General features: G+C 35.9%; 1 protein-coding gene and 1 long non-coding RNA gene across 5 annotated transcripts; one reads left to right on the top strand and one right to left on the bottom strand.

The window, feature by feature from the left end:
- Nucleotides 1-3171: 3171 nt before the first annotated feature.
- On the bottom strand, nucleotides 3172-4070 carry LOC129362509 (uncharacterized). The gene is made up of 3 exons (XR_008606237.1): nucleotides 3981-4070; nucleotides 3829-3902; nucleotides 3172-3452 (listed from the first exon to the last, which is right to left on the bottom strand). It is a non-coding gene; the product is annotated as an uncharacterized LOC129362509 (long non-coding RNA).
- simc1 (SUMO interacting motifs containing 1) lies at nucleotides 3944-20529 on the top strand. Of its 4 annotated transcripts, XM_055034051.1 has the most exons (11): nucleotides 3944-4454; nucleotides 11564-12053; nucleotides 12162-12826; nucleotides 13868-14115; nucleotides 14218-14317; nucleotides 14486-14646; nucleotides 16329-16421; nucleotides 16516-16647; nucleotides 16880-17036; nucleotides 18394-18478; nucleotides 20156-20529. In XM_055034051.1, the coding sequence occupies exons 1-11, from the start codon at nucleotides 4296-4298 to the stop codon at nucleotides 20365-20367; spliced, it is 2502 nt and encodes an 833-aa protein (XP_054890026.1). In that variant the 5' UTR covers nucleotides 3944-4295; the 3' UTR covers nucleotides 20368-20529. The 4 variants fall into 4 exon arrangements, with proteins under 4 accessions (XP_054890026.1, XP_054890025.1, XP_054890028.1 ...); XM_055034050.1 differs by having other exon boundaries at nucleotides 11564-12826; XM_055034053.1 differs by lacking the exons at nucleotides 3944-4454; nucleotides 11564-12053 and adding an exon at nucleotides 4475-4562 and having other exon boundaries at nucleotides 12543-12826.
- The last annotated feature ends 78 nt before the right edge of the window (nucleotides 20530-20607 follow it).

Below are 20607 nucleotides of genomic sequence, written 5' to 3'. Positions count from 1 at the left end.
GATAAACACCAGCATACCTTTGTTTACCTCTAAAACAGTATTTTCCTCTTCAATGTGTGTTAATATATATAAAACAGAGCATTTTAATGGGTTATAAAGCTACTGTCACACTGTCTCTTATCTTAGCATGGATGTAGATGTACCAATGAACAAGTTATATTTGGATTTAGACATGAGTAAATTAAGCCCATTTTGTGAAATGTCAGTTCTTTTTAATGTATGACATTTATGTGACGGTGATGAACTCCTGATCTGATTTATCTTTTTCAAATGTAATGATTGCCTTATAAAGTGGATATCAAAGTTTAATTTTAGTCCATACAGTACAGAAGTGCCCCGAAGTGGTCAAAAAGTTATTATCTGAATTTATTAGAAAATAGGTCAGGCTGCCCTGCTGTTGAAGTCACGTGAATGTTTCTGGATGGAAGTATTTTGTCATATATGGACATATGGAGGTCAGGTGTTATATATATATATATATATATATATATATATATATATAAACATGATTAGCCAGCCATTGATAAACACCAGCATATCTTTGTGTACCTCTAAAACAGTATTTCCTCTTCAATGTGTGTTAAAGTATGTAACATACATTACATATATGTATATATATATATATATATATATATATATATATATATATATATATATATATATATATATATATATATATATATATATATATATATATATATATATATATATATATATATTTTTTTTTTTTTTTTACCATATTTTGAGACAGGTCATTAAAAGTTTTATTTTTACCATATATTGAAAATGATACTGCAGGAGAACAAAACCTGCAGCACAGTGAGATATTTGGAGGGAAGGTGATTCTTATGCATTTTTATGTTTGTTTGTTTGCTTACCAGTTTTCTTTGTTGGGAATATGCCAGAATTTCCAATTTTGTAGGAACATAGTGTGTACATACACGGACCGACCAGTATGTCTTCTGATGCAGAAGCGACACCTCTGTTCCCAAAGTTGACAGCACAGAGGCTGGCTGAAAATCCATGGTATGCATACAAAAACGCTATAGGAACATTGGTAGGAGTAAACAATGAGTCCTGTTTTCTCCTGAATAGTTATTAAGTAGCAAGGAATGAAAGGGTGGGTGACAAAAAGCTGCTTTAGCAAGAAAGAAAGAACTATAATTGTCAGGTGGAGTGGCCAACGGTTACATTATCTAATAAATTGGCTTACTTTGTTAAGTCTTGAATGACAATAATGCTCAGCAAAGTCGATATATGTGTCAATAAAAATGATCAGTTAAAATGATAATGAAGTCTCAAACCTAAAGACACTGTAGACAACATTTCTCAGCTGAACACCCACAAAATGCTCATCTCATCTCACATGATAACAGAAATTACTATAAATGACAAACATATTCATTTGGGCTGCCAAGGCTTGAGCTGCTTAGTCAGCTCCAAGTACCCATTGTTGTATCCCAAGCATGTATTGGTCCAACTCTTCATGACTTCCAGACGATAGCATTATAAATTTAAACACTCCAAATCTGTCTCCAAAACAATCCATTGTGATATTCCGTCTGTAGTTGACCTCCTTTCAATCTTCTGATCAAGAAACCTATCATGCTGCCAAGTTTACAGCTGTTTACAATTGCTTGTTGTGTCCTGCTACATTGTCCTGTCGGCCAGTTCATATCCATGTCAGGATTTTGTGCTTTCTATTTTTCAAAGTCAGTACACAAAGTCTATAGATAGTGTCAAAAGGAGATTTATAGGTTGAAAGTACAAAAATACTGAAAAGAGGTGCATTTACGGCCTTTTAAGGGACACTATTCTCAGGTGATTGCTTCACCATTTACATATCATTTGCTTAAAATATGTAGCTGTTCCATCAGTATGCAGTATGCATGGTCTCTGAAAGTAGTGTGGCTCAAGCAGAAATGAAATTACATATGCTTCAATATTAGATATGGAGAAAGACAATGCCTGAGTGAATTTCTTTAAACCCACCGAAACACAAGAAAATGTGCAGTAGTGCAATTTGGTTTGATGACTTCAGTTTTCTTCACAGCTCTAATGATCAAACAAATGTAGTGCTAGCACTCACTTCCATGTATGTTGGATTTAAATTTTCTTGTTTTCTTTATGTTCTCATGCCAAATAAACTGATACAAATGACCCTGGACTTAAAACACTGCTGTGCAATAAATATAATTTTCCTCAATTTACATTTTAGGCTAATTTCCGATGCAAAATTTGTACAGCAGTTTTGTAATGCTAAAAAGCCAAAAGATGACTTCCAAGGCACACGGTTTATGCAGATATAAACACAGCTTATACGTATTAACCACCCTAATAAAGTCTTCACCCTGCTGAATGGATGTCAGGAGGGTTGTATGTGTCTGATGGCAGTGACTCATCCTGCCTGATATTTCCTCACAGCGTGAAATGGTTGGAGACATCTGAGGTTAATAACCCTTTTCACCCAATTACATGAGACGCCGAAATCAAAATGTAAATTTCTTTGAAAAAAAAAAGAATGACTCGCAAAATCATTGTGTTTCTACAAACCAAGTGGGATTTAACAATGCGTGTAATAAGAAGAAATATAATAAAAAAAAATAGTAAAATCATCTATTTGTAAAAACAAAGAACAAACAAAAAAAAAACATAAAACCTCCAAGGCGGCAGTAATTTTGTGGGTGCAGGTGTTATAGCTTAAATCGCTGGGTTCACCCTGTTGATACTTGCCTGACAATTACATAAATGTGATTAATTTGTGAAATTTATAAATTTGAGATAAAGAGTCTTTTCTTGACAGACAGCTGCCATGGAGACAAATTGAAGAGAAAATTGAAGCGAGCATATTCACATAAGTGCTTAAGAAAAGTTAAAAGCAGAAGAAAAAGTGAAAATCAGATTGGAGGAACTCTACATTTGATATTTCTAAAAAACCTAGGAGCATTATGTGCATGCATAAAAATATACAGTCATGTTTTTTCTCCGTCTTTCGAACAGCACGAGTGCCATCCAGTGGTGACAAATGAGACAACATATCCACTCAGAATAGAATAGAATAGAATAGAATAGAATAGAATAGAATAGAATAGAATAGAATAGAATAGAATAGAATATGTTGCATTGTCCCTTAGAGAAGGAAATTGTGTACCAGCAGCAAAGGGACAGAAAAATTGATGAATGCATAGTCACAAAAGATTGCAAAAAAAGAAGAAATATGAGACTGTGAATTTTTTCTTACAACATAAGAAAAAATACTGGGGGGCATAGGGTTATAATCATGTCTAGGAGTTGCTGGGTGGGGGGGACCTGAGATAATACTCTTTTGTGCACCTACAAGTAGTTTACTTCTGTAGGAGCTCTCTAGTTCTGCAGTCGTTTCATGTATGACGTGGAGTGAAGTTGGTCTTTGACTCCCTCTGTCTTCCACCACCCTTTGTGAAAGGGGCATTCTAGCACAGAAAAAAAAACAAAACATAAATCATTATAGCTTCTAGTTCATATAGAAGGCCGGTAACTGATGGCATAATGATGATTTATTATTTCCACCCTTTTATCTCATCAAGAAAAATGATAATCACACTTGTTTCACCAGTCAAATAAACTTCAATCACTGTTATTAACCTTGTTCCCTCACTCACTCTGTTACCATACTATTACAAAAAAAAAACAAACAAACAAAAAAACCCCTACAGCTTTTTAACGGCAGTTACATTAAACAAAAACTAAGGGCCCTCCTTTAATCCTTCACACTTATTTGTTTCACTAATAATTTTTGAGGTCTTAAATATGAATTGATCATGTTTGCAGGCCTGGTGTTATGCATACCTGTATTGGAGGGAAGGCTGACAAAAGTAGGGTGTGCCTTTGCATTCCTGTACAGCAGGTGGAGGTAGCTGCAACTGCAAAGTTTTATTTGACGCGCCAGACAACAGAGGAAAAAGATGACAGAGGAAAACAAGGAAGCGGTGAAACGATACCTATCGTTTTCGTGCTGCTGTTATGAGATTACAGTTTGCTGAGACGTTTTGAGGTGGTTCATTTGAACGCCAGAAATGGCCGACTCTTTGAGTGTGGCGTGGAATTCTAACCAGGAAATGCTAACTGTTTGACGCCTCGGCAGAGGGGTTGTCATGTGTTTTGTGAAAAACACAATGGGCATTTTCCCCATTGACGACAGATCGTCTTTGTTCGGGGCAGTGCCAGCCACCGCGGGGTCCGCATGACAAGGTGAAGCTTGCGTGAGCGGCCGCCCTCCTGCTCTCGTAGACCTTCTGCTCCGTGTGAGGCGCCGGATGACAGGGGAAGAGATGGAAGAAGTGATCTCCCTCAGCTCAGACGACTCCGATCTAGAGATCGTCGGCTCGTACGGTGGCTTCGCCAAGTCTGAGCCCCCGCCGCCGCTGTCAGAGGTTCGAGTGGATGTCGAAGCTGTAAACGTCAACATCCCACAGGTAAGCTAACGTAGAACGTTGTTGCTATAGAAACTAGGGCGCGGAAGCTTTAAACTAATACTGCATAGGTGTTAGCTTGAAAAATCGCACCACGCAGGTGCTGAATGGGTAAGAACTCATCTGTAACGCAGTACATGTTCTTAATTTCTAAAAAGAAATGTGCGTACTTCTTTATCTTAGGTCACGAAATGCTAAAGTTGGAAGCTGAAATTGTATGACTGCGCGTATTGTTACTCGTTTGTCCGTTGAAGCACGTTGTAAACGAGGAGGCTCGTTTACAGTGTACGCAGCTCATGAATTTACTTCTCCCCTGTATTTAGCGCCACACTATTAGATCCGTCCTATTACAGAAAAGCATTCCACAGCATGGAGCTTCCACCACCATGTTTCAGCAGTGACGCAAAAAGTGGGTATGCGCTGTGTGCAACGCATAGGGGCGCAAAAACGATGTGGGGAATTTTTTTTTTTTTAGCCAGCATTTTATGTACTTAACAGCTGTCTGTGTATGAAATGATCAATAACAGAGGAACAGCACTGATTAGACGCCCCTCCCCTTCTAGCAGCCGCTTTCCCCTCCCGTAAAGGTAGCTTGAGCGACGTCCCTTCGAGAACGCACTGAGGCGCGTTATTTTGATCCTTTTAAATTTGAATTGTAGTAACAAACTCGACAACAGGGAGCTAAAGACGGGGCGGCAGAAAAAAACTCTGGGGGACACAACAGAAAGCGGAAGAGGGGGAGGGATAAAGATGTTGAAGAGACGAAGAAAAGGTTTTCAAAGTGGTTGAAAGACAGAAGGTAAGTAATGTCAACAAGAGAGTTGTCACTTTAAGCCAGGTGTGTCAAACTCATTTTCGTTTTGGGCCAAATCAAGACCATGAAGGCTCTTAAAGGGCCGGTTGTGCCAGAATGTGTTGATAAAACCTGTTCACAAACTGTTAATATGTCAATGAATTCTTAAAATTACATAATATTATTGAAGAGCTTTTCAGTCCCTTCAGGAATAAATGCGACTATTTACCCACTGTATAAATCATGGATTATAATCATACATCAACTAAATTCTCAAGAAACTGGAGGGATTGATTGACACAAATTGGCAGTAAACAGATAAGAACTGCATTGATATAATTGATAATATAATATTTTATCACACTTAGTGTTTAGTCTAGTCTGTGGAGGGCCACATAAAAAGCTATGGCGGGCCGGATTTGGCCCCCGGGCCTTGAGTTTGACACATGTGCTTTAAGCTAGCCTAAATGACAGGTGCTTGATGTCTCCGCCCCGTATTGAACCAATACGGGACGCGATTTATTCCGTATTGCTATAAATGTCTGATAGACACACCTATCACACACACCTCAACAATAAGTGTAATAATAATGACCACAACAAAACGCTATTGCCGTTGGAACCCACACGAACTCACTCTGTTGCCTAGAGACGGATACGACGCAGCCGCGGTGAGCCGCGTAGGAAGCGATTTATTCAAATATATCTACATTTATTATTATTGGTACTTTGATTAAAGATGAGTTGTACAAGATTATGTTGTTTGCGGGGTGCTGATGACATGTTTTGTGGGAGCTCTATCCACCTTATTCCTGGGAGGCTTATTGTGGAAACTGTTATGGGTCTTACTTCCGGCGACCATCGGAAGTACCTGTAGCAGTATTTCTTATGGGGGAATTCTGCCATTATCAGAGAGCACACGTGTTCAGTCTGAAAGCAGGATTTCATTAGGCCCGAGCAGCTAAGCGCTGCGAAGGCCTATTGTTTTTCTATTGTTTATTATTATTATTATTTATTTATTTTTTTTCTTCCCACCTCTTTGGGGGGCTTTTTGGGGGCCTTATGCCTGTTTAAAAATTTTGATTTTTAAGGTCATCACAAAAATCCCACAAGAAACGGCTCAATAGCGCCACCTAGAAATTTTCAAAGGACCCTTTGCTATTCACTTACTTTATCCTAGAGACATGAAATTTGGTACACTTGTAGAGCTTCCCAAGACGCTCAAAATTTACAATTAATGTCATAGTGCAAGTATCACAAGAAGTCAGCCATTTTGGATTGAAGGTCCAATTTTGACCCCATTTTTGCCGTTTACAGCCTTCCTATTTCATCGAACTCCTCCTAGGGATTTTGATTGATCGACTTCAAACTCGGTCAGTCTGCTCATAAGGCATGTCCCATCTAAAGTTATCAAAACGGTGAGTTTTTGAGTATGCTGAAGGGGGGTTAGCAGGGGTCAAAGTTCAGCTACGCCGTAAAAAAATAAACTGCTATATTTCCTACACAGAAACTCACAGAGGCACCAAAGTTTCAGTGATTGATCATCATCGGGTTTCCTACAATACCCTATGGTCGAATGATGACATCACTTAGGCCACGCCCCCTGAGAACAGGAAGTGTAATGTTTTACTGTGAAAGGTTGCTATCTGACCCCTTTGACCTCATCAACATGAAACTGTGACCAGACACCGAAGACATGTTGGTGTATTGAGGATTTCAACCCCGACCAGCTACGATGGAGCAGGTGGGCGTGGCGGCGTGGCGAAGTGACCTGTAACGCCATCGCCATACGTTTGGCTCTCAATTCCACATTTTTGGGCCCAGCTGCTCCAAACTCACAAGGATGGATTCCCATCAACTCCCCGACAGGAATCCATCACAATATTTGGTGGGCGTGGCCTAATTTCTCTATAGCGCCCCCTAGAAAACAGCAGCCCATAGGTTATGTTGTTATTAATTATTTAAATATACATTATTATAACTTTATATATATATATATATATATATATTATATATATATATATATATATATATATATATATAAGTTTATTTTGTGGGGTACAGTACAAACATTCATTCATTTTTGCTAGAAATAATACAAACAAAGTCATTCAGCAAAACTTATGACACAGCGAAGTAAGAACACACTGGGGTCAGAGTTGATGGAGTACCACTGGCCCCTTGTGGCGAAATACTGGTACTGCTGGTGCAATACCAGTATTGCGCCAGCAGGAGGCAGTGGTACTCCATCAATGAGAAAACAGATCGACGCTACGTAATAACAGTCAGCCCGCGACAGCTGGAGCTGCGAAGTTTTCCTGAACATTTTGCCTGCTTTTTGGAGCCACAGAACTGGACTACGCTCAACATTTTGCTTGGATTTTGGAGTTGCAAATCCGAACCACGCTTTTGAGCAAGAAGGCTCTGTTGGACCGGAGAAGTTTAATGGGCTCTTTGCACCTCAGCTTCCGCGTTCGGGAAAAACGGCTGAAATGTTTTTCCAAGGTAACAATTAATAATGTACATCGATCCGAAACCCCAACAAGTAAGCCAAAGAAAGGTTTTAAGATGTTCGCCTCGTTATACATTCACAGATATGAAGGTGAGTTTTATTTTCTTTAAACTGCTAGCACAAGCCTGCTAGCTTTCTAGTAAAAATCTTTAATTATCTAAAGATTTCTCAGCCATTCTAACGAACACTGTTTGTGCCTTATTTTCAAGCATATTACGTGTGTTAAAGCAGCGGGGCATTTAGCAGTGAGTACAAGAGGATGATTGACAGCGTTGAGACTCCTTGATGATGTGGAGGAGGTCCAGATTATCTGTCATAACATGGTTACAATTTTAACAATAATAATAATAATAAAAAGAAGAAGAAGAAACAGTACAGAAACAATAGGCCTTCGCAGCTCTTAGCTGCTCAGGCCTAATTACATGCAATTAAAAGAATAAAAATAATTACATGCAATTAAAAGAAATAAAAATAATTCCATGCAATTAAAAGAATAAAAATAATTACATGCAATTAAAAGAATAAAAATAATTACATGCAATTAAAAGAAATAAAAATAATTACATGCAATTAAAAGAATAAAAATAATTACATGCAATTAAAAGAATAAAAATAATTACATGCAATTAAAAGAAATAAAAATAATTACATGCAATTAAAAGAATAAAAATAATTACATGCAATTAAAAGAATAAAAATAATTACATGCAATTAAAAGAAAAAAAATAATTACAAGCAATTAAAAGAACGATTTTAATTACATGTAATTAAAAGAACGATTTTAATTACATGTAATTAAAAGCACGATTTTAATTACATGTAATTAAAAGCACGATTTCAATTGCATGTAATTAAAAACCTGATTTTAATTACATGTAATTAAAAGAACGATTTTAATTACATGTAATTAAAAGCACGATTTTAATTACATGTAATTAAAAGCATGATTTTAATTACATGTAATTAAAAAAACGAATTTAATTACATGTAATTAAAAGCATGATTTTAATTACATGTAATTAAAAAAACGAATTTAATTACATGTAATTAAAAGAACAATTTTAATTACATGTAATTAAAAGCACAATTTTAATTACATGTAATTAAAAACCTGATTTTAATTACATGTAATTAAAAGAACGATTTTAATTACATGTAATTAAAAGCACGATTTTAATTACATGTAATTAAAAGCATGATTTTAATTACATGTAATTAAAAAAACGAATTTAATTACATGTAATTAAAAGAACGATTTTAATTACATGTAATTAAAAGCACGATTTTAATTACGTGTAATTAAAAACCGATTTTAATTACATGTAATTAAAAGAACGATTTTAATTACATGTAATTAAAAGACCGATTTTAATTACATGTAATTAAAAGAATAAAAATAATTACATGCAATTAAAAGAAATAAAAATAATTACATGCAATTAAAAGAATAAAAATAATTACATGCAATTAAAAGAATAAAAATAGTTACATGCAATTAAAAGAAATAAAAATAATTACATGCAATTAAAAGAATAAAAATAATTACATGCAATTAAAAGAATAAAAATAATTACATGCAATTAAAAGAATAAAAATAGTTACATGCAATTAAAAGTAAAAAAATAATTACAAGCAATTAAAAAAACGATTTTAATTACATGTAATTAAAAGCACGATTTTAATTACATGTAATTAAAAGCACGATTTTAATTACATGTAATTAAAAGCACGATTTTAATTACATGTAATTAAAAGCACGATTTTAATTACATGTAATTAAAAACCGATTTTAATTACATGTAATTAAAAAACCGATTTTAATTACATGTAATTAAAAGCACGATTTTAATTACATGTAATTAAAAGCAGGATTTTAATTACATGTAATTAAAAGAACAATTTTAATTACATGTAATTAAAAGCAGGATTTTAATTACATGTAATTAAAAGAACAATTTTAATTACATGTAATTAAAAACCGATTTTAATTACATGTAATTAAAAGCACGATTTTAATTACATGTAATTAAAAAACGATTTTAATTACATGTAATTAAAAAAACGATTTTAATTACATGTAATTAAAAGAACGATTTTAATTACATGTAATTAAAAGAACGATTTTAATTCATTTTGTCCTCAAAACTTTTAATGCTTTTGCTAAATGCTCATTTTGAAAAGAGGACTTCATGTCTTTCTTCTCAAGACTTGTAACGCTTGTACTCCAAACTTCTCCTGGCGCTCACACTTAGTCTCTGCTCATTCACAAAACATGGAAGTATTCTTAAAACATTGTCTGTTAGTCTGCAGCTCATGTGACCAAATCAGCCAAGGAGATGAAAAGTTAAAACTTGTTTTAACGTGAGTTGAGTTAAAACTCAAGTTAGAATGTTAAATTTTTAACATTTTAACTCAACGACCTATTCCTAACTAGAGGCTGTACACCCTAAGATCACTCGATCTTCTTAAAACATAGTCTCTGAGAGCAGTTCTTAAAGATACAGTGTTTTCAGCAAAGTTGATCTGACTCTCCAGGAATGACACAGGGAATTTAAAATTTTCCACAGTTTGAACTGATTGGACACCAAGTGAAATTGGAATCACGTTCAGGTCTTATTTATCTCATTTAATTAGCTCTACTTCCTTAATTAAAGAAAAAGCCTTTTATAAGATAATTTATCTTTTACGGTGCCAGTAATTCCGAAATTAATTAATGAAGACTTTGTGGTATTATGATTTAGAAATATAATTAGATTAGTTGTGTTACCATCCCCACGCCACTAGAGGCAGTAACAGGACCGAAAAGAAGATTTAGAAGTACCCCGAAAGCTAAGGAATTTGTTAAAAACTGTAAGCTGCGCTTAAGTAAATGAAAGGCAGAAGTTCAAATGCATGCCGAGAGTTAATCCTTCCTAAAAACGGGAGCCTGCAGATAATAATATAATATAATAATATGCAGTGCTCCCATTTCCAAATAAGTTTTGAGTATGACTGGTCCGTGCCCACCGCCCCTTACTGTTTGCTGCAGCGAGGTCCTTCTCCGCCGTCTGTCAGAGGTTCTCAGTACAAAAGATCATAATTGTGAGTTTAATCACGGGGAGCGACAGGAACATGAGGGTTAAGTTTTGTAACGGAATGACTGAGTTTCTGTGAAGAACTGATTGTAATAAAGAAAAGAAAAGCAGTAGTTTTCATCGCCCACAGACAGATAAGGAAATAAAAAGAGTATGGCTAAAAATTCAAAACTTTAAGAGACACCCCAAAATGCTTTATGCGTGCTGGTTTCATTGCGTGGATGAAAAGCCAACGGAGGAAAAACCGCATCTGCATCCGAAGTAACTTGAGTCAGTGAAGTCGCTAACTAAGCGGGTTATTTGCGGCCATTTCTTCAGGTCACCATCCCACCCCGCAATAGCGGTAGGGAGCGGTAAAACAATATTGCCACATTTAAGCTATAAAAGCTGGTGTTCCCAGATATTTTATAGCCTAAAACCTCAGACGAAAGCCGGTTAGCGAGTTCCTAACATATAAACAAATGGCGGTTCCGGTTTGCGGCGGAAGTCGCGCCTGTAAATCACGCAAAGTCTCATGGGGGCTGGGAATAAGATTGATTTACCGAAACGGTGAGTTCTGAAGGCAGTTAGCGGCACTGGGGTTTATTTAGAAGAGACTAAAAGCGGCTATGTACATAAGATAGGTACATAATTATCACACATCTGTTCTTTCATATGCCCATCTTGTGTTTCTTTTGTCACACTTTGCAAGTATTCTGCTCATTTTGGTGATATTTCCCTTCTTTTTCCCCAGCATTACATTGACCTCACTGATCCAAGATGGGCTTGTCCAGAGCTCAAGCTGCGCCCAAGGTTCAACATCACAGGCTCACCTGTTATAGACTTGACTGCAAATGAGACAAAGGAGATAAAGCCGGAGACAAAGAGCCTCCTTGGCTTGACTGAGACAAGAGTGACAAAACCAGAAATAAATGGCTGCTTTGAAATTGATGACAGTCAGTTCAACCAAAGCATTATGAATAATAATAATGTCTTAAATGGCCAAGGTCTTAAACTACAAGAAAGCTCTTTTGGACCCTCCTACATCTTCCCTCTACAGCAGGACTGTGGCACCCAAAGTCCAAAGCAGAGACGTTTGAATTCCCCAATGCAACCACAGAACCAAAACCTTACAATACAACCCTCTGAGGATGCACCTGATGTGGAACTAGATCAATTGCCTTTTACTGAATCACATGGCAAGAATCTGAAAACATCAGGCAGTTGTGTTCAGCTAAGCAAAGGTTCTCCACAAATGTCACTGTGTTTTAAACCAAACAATCGCTTTGAAGCACAAGCATCTGCAACTAGTTCAGAAATATTTCCCTCTACATTATATGTTTCTCCCACAGAATCTACTGTCCCCAAGTGTCTTCCTGTCATGTTGAAATCTACAACAAACGAACACGAAAACCCCCAGGAATATACAAGCAACCTGTTGCAAGATCAAGCAATGCAGGACCTACAAATTTCAGATGACTGTCCTAATGGAGGACATGATGATGCAATCTTAAAGCAGCACAAAACGATAGAAAATGAGCTAGATGGCTTTCATTCATCTGACATGATTCCACCATCAACTTCATATCAAGATAAAACACAAAAAGAAGCTATTTGCTCCAATTTGGAAAAGCTGGATTTAGATCATTCAGAATCTGGACAAAGATCTCCCTCCAATCATCCTTCCTCTCATTCTTCTCAAAGTTCTAAAGCTGACTTTGTCTCATACCCAGGTTCCAGTCCTCTCAAACATACAAACCAAGGTGGACAGTCACCCAGGCCTCCCTACATGCCTAGTGAAAAGCTGCATGAGTGGGAACTGGAGTCACAGACCTATGCAGAGGATACAGGAGGTGATAGTCCGGTGTCTTTGCCTTGGCAAGGCGAAAGTGATAGAGAAGACATGAATGAGGAGAGCAGATGTTGCACAGATTTCCGAGAGGCCAGTAGAGAGGATCGTAGACATGTGTGCCCAATCACGTTTAAGAAATTAATGGCTGGACACCGTCAAGTCCTGGTAAGAAATGCCATGTTTATGCTTTATTTTCTATAGCTCTCAAAGCTTCTTCATACAGATGCAAACAAATGTGTTGGTTGCTTGTTAAAGATGTAGAAAGTTTTAAAATTGTTTCTTATTTTATTCCAGTACCATATTCTTGCTATGATTTTGTTAAAAACAAAGACAATCTTTAATTTGAGTTCATTAATTCAGTAAGAACCAAATTGATAAGTATTTTCTCAACCTACATAAAAAGAGAACCACAGACATTTATAAGTTTTCTATCAAGCCTTTTGCAAAAGGGGAAGAAAAAGCATGTTTTGCCTTTCACCGGTTTAACAAATTCACTAAACCTTTACATGAAAAACAAACGAGTAAACCTATTGTAAGAATGATAAGAAACTTACTAGTTCACAAATCACATATTGAATCACTTTAAATAAAATCTCAAAGTAAATCCCTTCATGATCAGTCTAACTGACGTGTTTCTGTAATTTATACTTTTTAAGTTTGTCAGTGTTTTGATAAACTTATGCAGGACTTTTTGCTTCTTGCCGGAGAATCATCCATTCTCCATGCTGAGTTATTGAAGTATGAGGTTACAGAAGAGTCAGTGAGTTAATTTATGAATTCCATTTATTAATACCAAAATACAGCTGGTCCATTATGGCCTGCTACCTCTAAGAACTAACAGACAAATGGCGACAAGCAACAGTTGGTAACTTCTTTTGTTGGCCTCTGTCTAAGCTATGGCCCAAAGAGGGTGTTCTCTATTGTGTAATTTCTTCTAACCAGAGCTCTCATTTGCATTTCCTAACATGACATTTTCTGTAGGTTTGTTTACCTTAGCTTTAGCTTAGCAACTAGAGATGGAAGGAAAACACAAAATTATTTATTCTCAACATTCCCTTGATTGTAAGAATGGCATTTTTCTTTGTCATCTTCAACCAGTCGGAATAGACACAAGTTTATTTTCTTATCACACACACACAGTGGACAGGGTAGCTTAAAAAGAAGATAAAACAAAGTAATTCTTATTAAATTATGTTTCTTTCATAGATCGATAAAGATAACGCAAGCCCCAAAGCTCCTGAGGTGCTGTGTCGTCAGAGCCTGAGTCTGGTCTATAGTACAATCGAGGAGAACTACCCAGAGGGCACTTTGCAGCTGCTGTCTGACCTACTGCAGCCTGGTTACTATCCTCCTAAAGATATAACCACCCACCTTCTCCGTGGTATCCTGCTTGACCCACACTGTCCCTATCATCTCAGCTTGCAGGCTTATAATCTGCTTATGAGGACTCAGAGGTCAGAGAAAAGCACAAGAAACATTCTTTTTCAAAACATTTCATAGCTTTGTGTCAGAATGTTACTTTCAGACTTTGATTGAAATGTGCTTTATTATTCCAGACACCATCGGGCTAATAGATCCTCTGTTCCTTGGGATTGGGAGTTGCTTACCTCGGTTATGTCCAATCAGCTTGAGCAGAGCAAGCAACAAGATGTCAGAGTGTGTAGTCCATTAATATCACAGAGCAAAATAAGTGTTTGTCACATTCTATAATAAATTAATCTCAGATTTCATATTTATATTTACATAGATTATTCTATTTTGTTGATATTTCTAAAATGAAGTAAAAAAAAATAAGCAATATTTGTTGCCTTCTTTCACTGTTAGGATGGGAAAAAGGAAAATCAATGGGATGTTATCTGCTTGCTTTTGGAGTACTGTCTGCAGACTTTAGAGGATGACTTCACTGCCAGATGCTCTTCATCTTCCCTCAACCATTCCATTGCAAAGGCAACTCTATCATGTGATCGGCAGTTTTCTCGGGTCAGGTAAGATGAACGAGCCGAGGTCTGCATTTTACAGAGGAGTAGCTCTGCCTTCCTGTAAGTTCTGCATTTGTACTTCTGCTTCTTTTTTCACACCTAAGCAACTGAAATGTTAACTGTGCAGTAAGAACTGCCCAGAGGGCACATTACAGCCATTGTGTTAACTACTGCAGTCTGATTACTTTCATCCCAAACATAAAACCATCCAAGTACTTACTTAGGGTAAGGCTATCATCTTAGCCTTTGTGACGATGTAATTTATTTACTTTGCCGCATTGCTTCCCTTCAGATGCATTGTCAAAAGAAAACAGACAAGTAGAGCTACCAAAATATTTCCTTAGCCTGTATTTGGAGTTACTGAGCTGAATCACAAACATCAAAAGACAGGATAAAGTGGGAGTGTTTTGAGGAAATGTGCGCAGACAAACACAAATACTTTTATTACTTTCAAGAAGTATTGTTTCCCCAGTACAGGCAACAGAATGGAAAAATTAAAAGCATGCACACACAGTAGGCAGTTTTATATAATTTTTGTACATCAAATTTAGAGCTGCACAAAAAAAAAAAATCACAGTAATGTTTGTCATATCACAATTGCAAAGGATTGCTTACATGCAATATTTGGATGGATATGATTTTCCCCATGCCATACATTCACATTCTATATGGTAACAATATTTATGGAGAACTGGATGGAAATTCACAGAAAATAAATTATGAGGAAGGGAAAGAGTTGGGAAAATGATCACGACATTATAGAATAGTATCTGTGTTGCATTTGTTTCTTATTCCTTATCAAATTACAGAAAGTAAGAGTTGTCTGTTTATAAAAACAGTAGTATACGTGGTGTAATGTAATGCCTGGGCTGTGAAATTCAACCCTAGTGATTTGAATGCTATAAATTACATTTTGGCTGATGGTCAATATCTAACGCATTTGTTTTGGTTCAGTTTTCCTTTTACTCTCTCCAATGAAAAAAACGATAATGCACCTTAAAAAGTAAACCAAATTCATTCTTAAAAATACATAGAAAGTCTATCTTAGAACTTTGTCAAATGTAACAGTTTTAAAAGAGTTTTAAGAAAACTTCTTTTACCATTACTAACTTAAAATAGTTTCCATTGGTTACATCACCCAACTACTTCCTCAGAAAGCATATTTTAGATGTAAATGAGCAAGGTCATTGCAACACTCAATTACAGCCGAAACATATGCTTTTACTGACATACGGCAGCATCAACTAGTATATTTGTTACAGTGGAATCTCATTTAAAGAGCTTGGGAAGCAATGGGTTAAATTATGTCTTTTTAGACTTTATTGATTAATGACTGGATAGATCTAACTCTCTTTTGATGCAATGTACTCTTCACTTACAATATTTTCAGTTAATTTAAATGTAAATTTCCAAATTGAAAACCTTATTGTTTTGTGCTTTCATTGATTACTGCATATTAATACATTTGAATGATCAAATAAGAGAAACGGTAAATCGGTGGAAGTAAAAGATGCAAATCAAATTTATTTTTACATTGTTTAAAAAAAAAAAAGCAAAACAAATAATTACATGACAAGAAAACAGCCGCTTTTTCAAATATGTTTTTTGTACACATATATTGGCAATGTTAGTTTTAAATTTATTTGGATCATTTTTAAATGTCTGTTTTGGCCTTTTCTTCTCAACAGAGATGTTATCAAGTGGCTGTTTTGTGTCATTATGAAAACAACCGAAAATGAAGACAGCAAAGAAGGAATCAAAATTAAGGATGAGCAAATAAGGTACAACAAAACCTGAAATAAAAACCTGTGGTTGTGTCACTCTTCTCTAGCTTTCTGCACACTTAACGTTCTGGCTGCGCTTTGTCCCCTGCAGAATAGTGTCCGTTTTCCAAAGGATGCTGTCTCTGGCCCTGGAAGTTGACCGTTCTCCTGCTTTGAACTCTGCCAAGCTTTCCCATGAGCTCTTCCATATGGTCCTCAGCCACATGCCTCTAAGAGCACACAGGTGACAAGCAGGCAAAGAATGCTTAAGACTACCATAAATTCATAACTACAGGGAAAGCTAAAATTAAATGAAGGTTTTTTTTTATTTCATTATTTTCCTTTTACATTATGAATGCTTAGAAAAGTAATACGTTCTAATAAAAATATGCAGATGAATGCCCTGAATCACCTGAGTTGTATTGCATCTATACCTGGTTCCCAGTTTTTCAGACTTGTCTGTTGGTGATATGCAGGATGTTGTTGTTGGAGAGCCTGCAGAGTAAGCTGCTGAGCTGTAAGCTGTTGGAACAGCTGCTGGACTATGCATGCCCAGAGAAAGTCTCTATTCCCATGTCGCTTAAGCTGCTGCTTCACTTTCTGAAGAACTGCACTCTGGCAGCAGACCCAACGGTGACTATCATGCTTGTGTATTTTCTTCTTTTATCCTAATGACTTAATACTGTTTACAAATTTGTTAATAGTAGAGCTTAATTTCAACTTTAAGGGCACACAATGCAACTTTCAGAGAGCTCTCAGATTTGTAAAATACACTAAGAGAATTTCTGTTTCATAAATGAGAGACTAGGGATCACACTTAAATACTGCAGCTGCAGGGATAACAGAGTACAGGATTTTTTAAACCAACTGAAGCCACCTGAACACATGAAACTCTCTTGGAAACTATCTAGGAGGCGATATTTAAGTGGTAAACAAGCACGCCAGCTGGCGGTAGAAACAAAGAATAATCCCAGAGTTCAGAGAGACTACATTTTTCTTCTGATGCCCTCTTAAAACAAAAGAGATGCAATATAATTACTTAATAGAATACCATTTAGCTCACAACTGAATTTCTCCAATAAAAATTATATTTTTATTGGAGAAAATTGACTGTGTTTTCTGAAATACTTGTGTTGAGAAACATTTATTCTTTTATGTAGGGATGTTTGTTTTTGAACAAGTTTTAGTATTGGATTTATTCTTAAAATATTTGTTTCTATTTTAGCAGGGAGCAATATATTGGTTAGGGTGAAAAAAATAGTGCTAAACAGTTTAGCTCTAATTAGAAAATGTTTTTTCCATAAATGTGGATTCTTAAAAGTAAGCTCTACCTGTACCACTGTCAAAACTACTTGCTTTATTTTATAAATGTATAATATTTTATATTTTTAAAGTCCTTTACCTCACTTTTAAGATTTTTACATTTTGTTAATTTTATAAACCTTCATTATTTATTTTAAATGTATATCTCTTTGTGCTTTTGCAGGTTTTTTTTTGTTCATCATTAATGTGTATTTTGCTCAGTCTAAAACTGTAGGATAATATACATCTACCTGTCTTGAGTTTGTTTACATGTAGAGTAAAAAAAAAATCACCTCTCAATGGATGTTAGCAATGCATTTGCACTTCAATTGCTAATCAGTTCACAAAACCCACTGCCTCCATTTACAATTCAAAACATTTGTCTGACAGCAACTGAGGTCTGATGTACTCTGTTTCCCCTGACCCCCATCAAACTGACTATTTTTCGTGCAAACTCACCCAAGTAGAGCAGACTGTTGCAGACTTGTACTGACAGTTCAGAAAAGTTGGGCAGAAGAAATGGTGTACTGCCTTTTCAGCTATGCATTTCTACATGAATTCAAACAAGAATGTGTTTGTTTTATTAAGCGAGTTGAGTTACTAGATTTGGGTAAAGAGAAAATCAACCAAATAAGGATGGCAAAACAAGTAAATCTTTATAAAGCTAAAACATCAATATGTTTTCCAGGATGGTTTGGAACGCTGGCGAAAGTGGGAAGAGTTGATCCATCTTCTCTGGATGTTACTGCTCAGCTATAGCAAAGCAATGAAAGGTAAGCTGGTAGTAAATGTAGTATACTGCACTGTATAGTATGAGATTTTAAAAAGAAATCAACTTGTGGTGTTGGCGAGGAGTTTTTTTTCTGAGTGGTGAAATAAATGTTATTTTTCTTCCCCAAAACAAAAGTCAGTTAGTATTATTTTGGATAATTGAACTATAGTTTGACTGGGGCCAGATCTTGATGGTTACGGATCATGAACGGCTAGTTTGGAGGAGCTCTAGAACACTAGCTTGTGTAAGCTGGTCCAAGTTTGCAGTAGTGAGTATCTATCAAAAATGTTCCAGGGAAGTAACAGTGGTTAACTCGAGATCATTGGCTGCTGAAAACAAAGACTTACCTTTGTAGTCTGATCCAAATTGCCAGAGAAGTTTATGCTGATTCGGATAGAAAGGTGTCAACATACAAGATCATCGTGGTTTGTTGTGTTTGAATTCACTGTTACTTACTGTTTTGCTCACTTTCAGCAGGAAATGTGCCTCTGCTACCAAGCACAAATGATTCAGTAAAAAATTTATGAGAACAACATGTTTAACTACAAATTCCCCTGACGTCAGTCTTAATAGAACATCTATGGAACGTGGTGAACGAATAACTATCCACCTCTGTACCCCATCTTGCATTTTGCAGGACTTGAAGGATCTGCTGCTGGGAGCTTGGTCAGCGCAGATACCATGGGTCTAATCTTCATGGGTCTATTGAGTCCATATCTTGACAAATCTCTGCTGTTGTGGCAGCATAAGAAAAACCAGAACACCATTAGCCAGATGATCACAATGTTATACCTGATCAGTGTATTTCCTTTTCCTGCTCTCACCTTTATTGCCCACATTTTCCTTCCTGTTACAGTTACAGTTAAATGAAGTTATTGAAGTATGCATATCGTATATTGTTATGACACAGCTATTCTTGGTCTTTATGTGGATTTGTTTAGTGTTTTTTTTTACTTTTTTACTCAGTTATCTGTAATAACATTTTCCATTGCCAAGTGTTTTTTTATATATATTCACATGTAAACTGCAATGTTGGTTCCTGGTGAATGCACTCTAATGCTATATGCTAAAGTTACTTTTTTGCTGCTCATTTTACCACTTTTCTGAATATTGATTGTATTAAGGAACTAACTGGTCATGGTCACTAAACAATAATGTGCTCTTAGTTTGAAGCAGGTATATATAGTATTACTTTTTACAATAATTTTAGATATTTATAAGTCTTAAAAGACTAGGTCAAAACTTATATTTTACTGTTTTATATTTGCATACTTATTAAAGAATTGGGGCTTACACTGTGATACATACAATCAGGTTGATGTTGGTATTAACATTTGGTAGAACATTTAAGAAAAACATTTTTCATTTGAAATCATAATCAGCCAAAACTGGAATGGGCAGGTGAAAAAAAAACATTAATCAGTATTGAGCACAAAAAGCTTGATGCAGGAAATTACATTTTCCCAGACAATCAGCCTGACCTCCATTTAATAGTCAATTTTTGCAAAAACTATTACCTAAATAATGTGTGTTCTGACTGCTGTGTATTTCCCATAACTTACCAACAGCTGATTAACAGCCCCTCATAAAATCCTGTATCATTTATTCACAACTTCTGTTCTTCAATCTCTTGCTTTACTTTATTTCCAATTCACAGTTTGTCATCTGTCATCTGCAGGCTGTCTGACCAGCTCTACCTTTGAGCAAATTGGCAAAGAGGCCACATTAGTTTACAAGACAGACGACATGGTGTCAAAGTCTGCTGTTCAAGAAGCAGTGAACGCTTTCCTCTCCAGATCCCAAAAGGACATCGGTGAACCCGTACCTCTTCATGTGGAAGAGTCCCTAACTTATCTTCAGGATCACCTGTTAGATGTCTGTCAGTGTTGATTTAGAAAGAAAAGAGACTTTCTCTTGTTTTATTCATCGGATGACTTAAGAAGCATCTTGTAATTTATAATTGTTTTTTTGTGTGTGCGTGTTCATTTGCACAGTTATTTGTTTTAAAGTTGTGACTTAAAATTAAAATTAAAGTTTTAATTTATTTTGTTTGTCAGGAAATCAGGAAATTATTTACGGGTTCAGTTTCCTGTTTATGCCACACTACCTGTACATATAGTTTTTGAATAA

The sequence above is a fragment of the Poeciliopsis prolifica genome, unplaced genomic scaffold (assembly GCF_027474105.1).
Source record: "Poeciliopsis prolifica strain line A6 unplaced genomic scaffold, Auburn_PproV2 SCAFFOLD009, whole genome shotgun sequence".
In the NCBI taxonomy this organism is placed as follows: Eukaryota; Metazoa; Chordata; class Actinopteri; order Cyprinodontiformes; family Poeciliidae; genus Poeciliopsis; species Poeciliopsis prolifica.
Note: the sequence above shows the minus strand (reverse complement) of the source record. Positions and strands in the feature narration are given on the sequence as shown.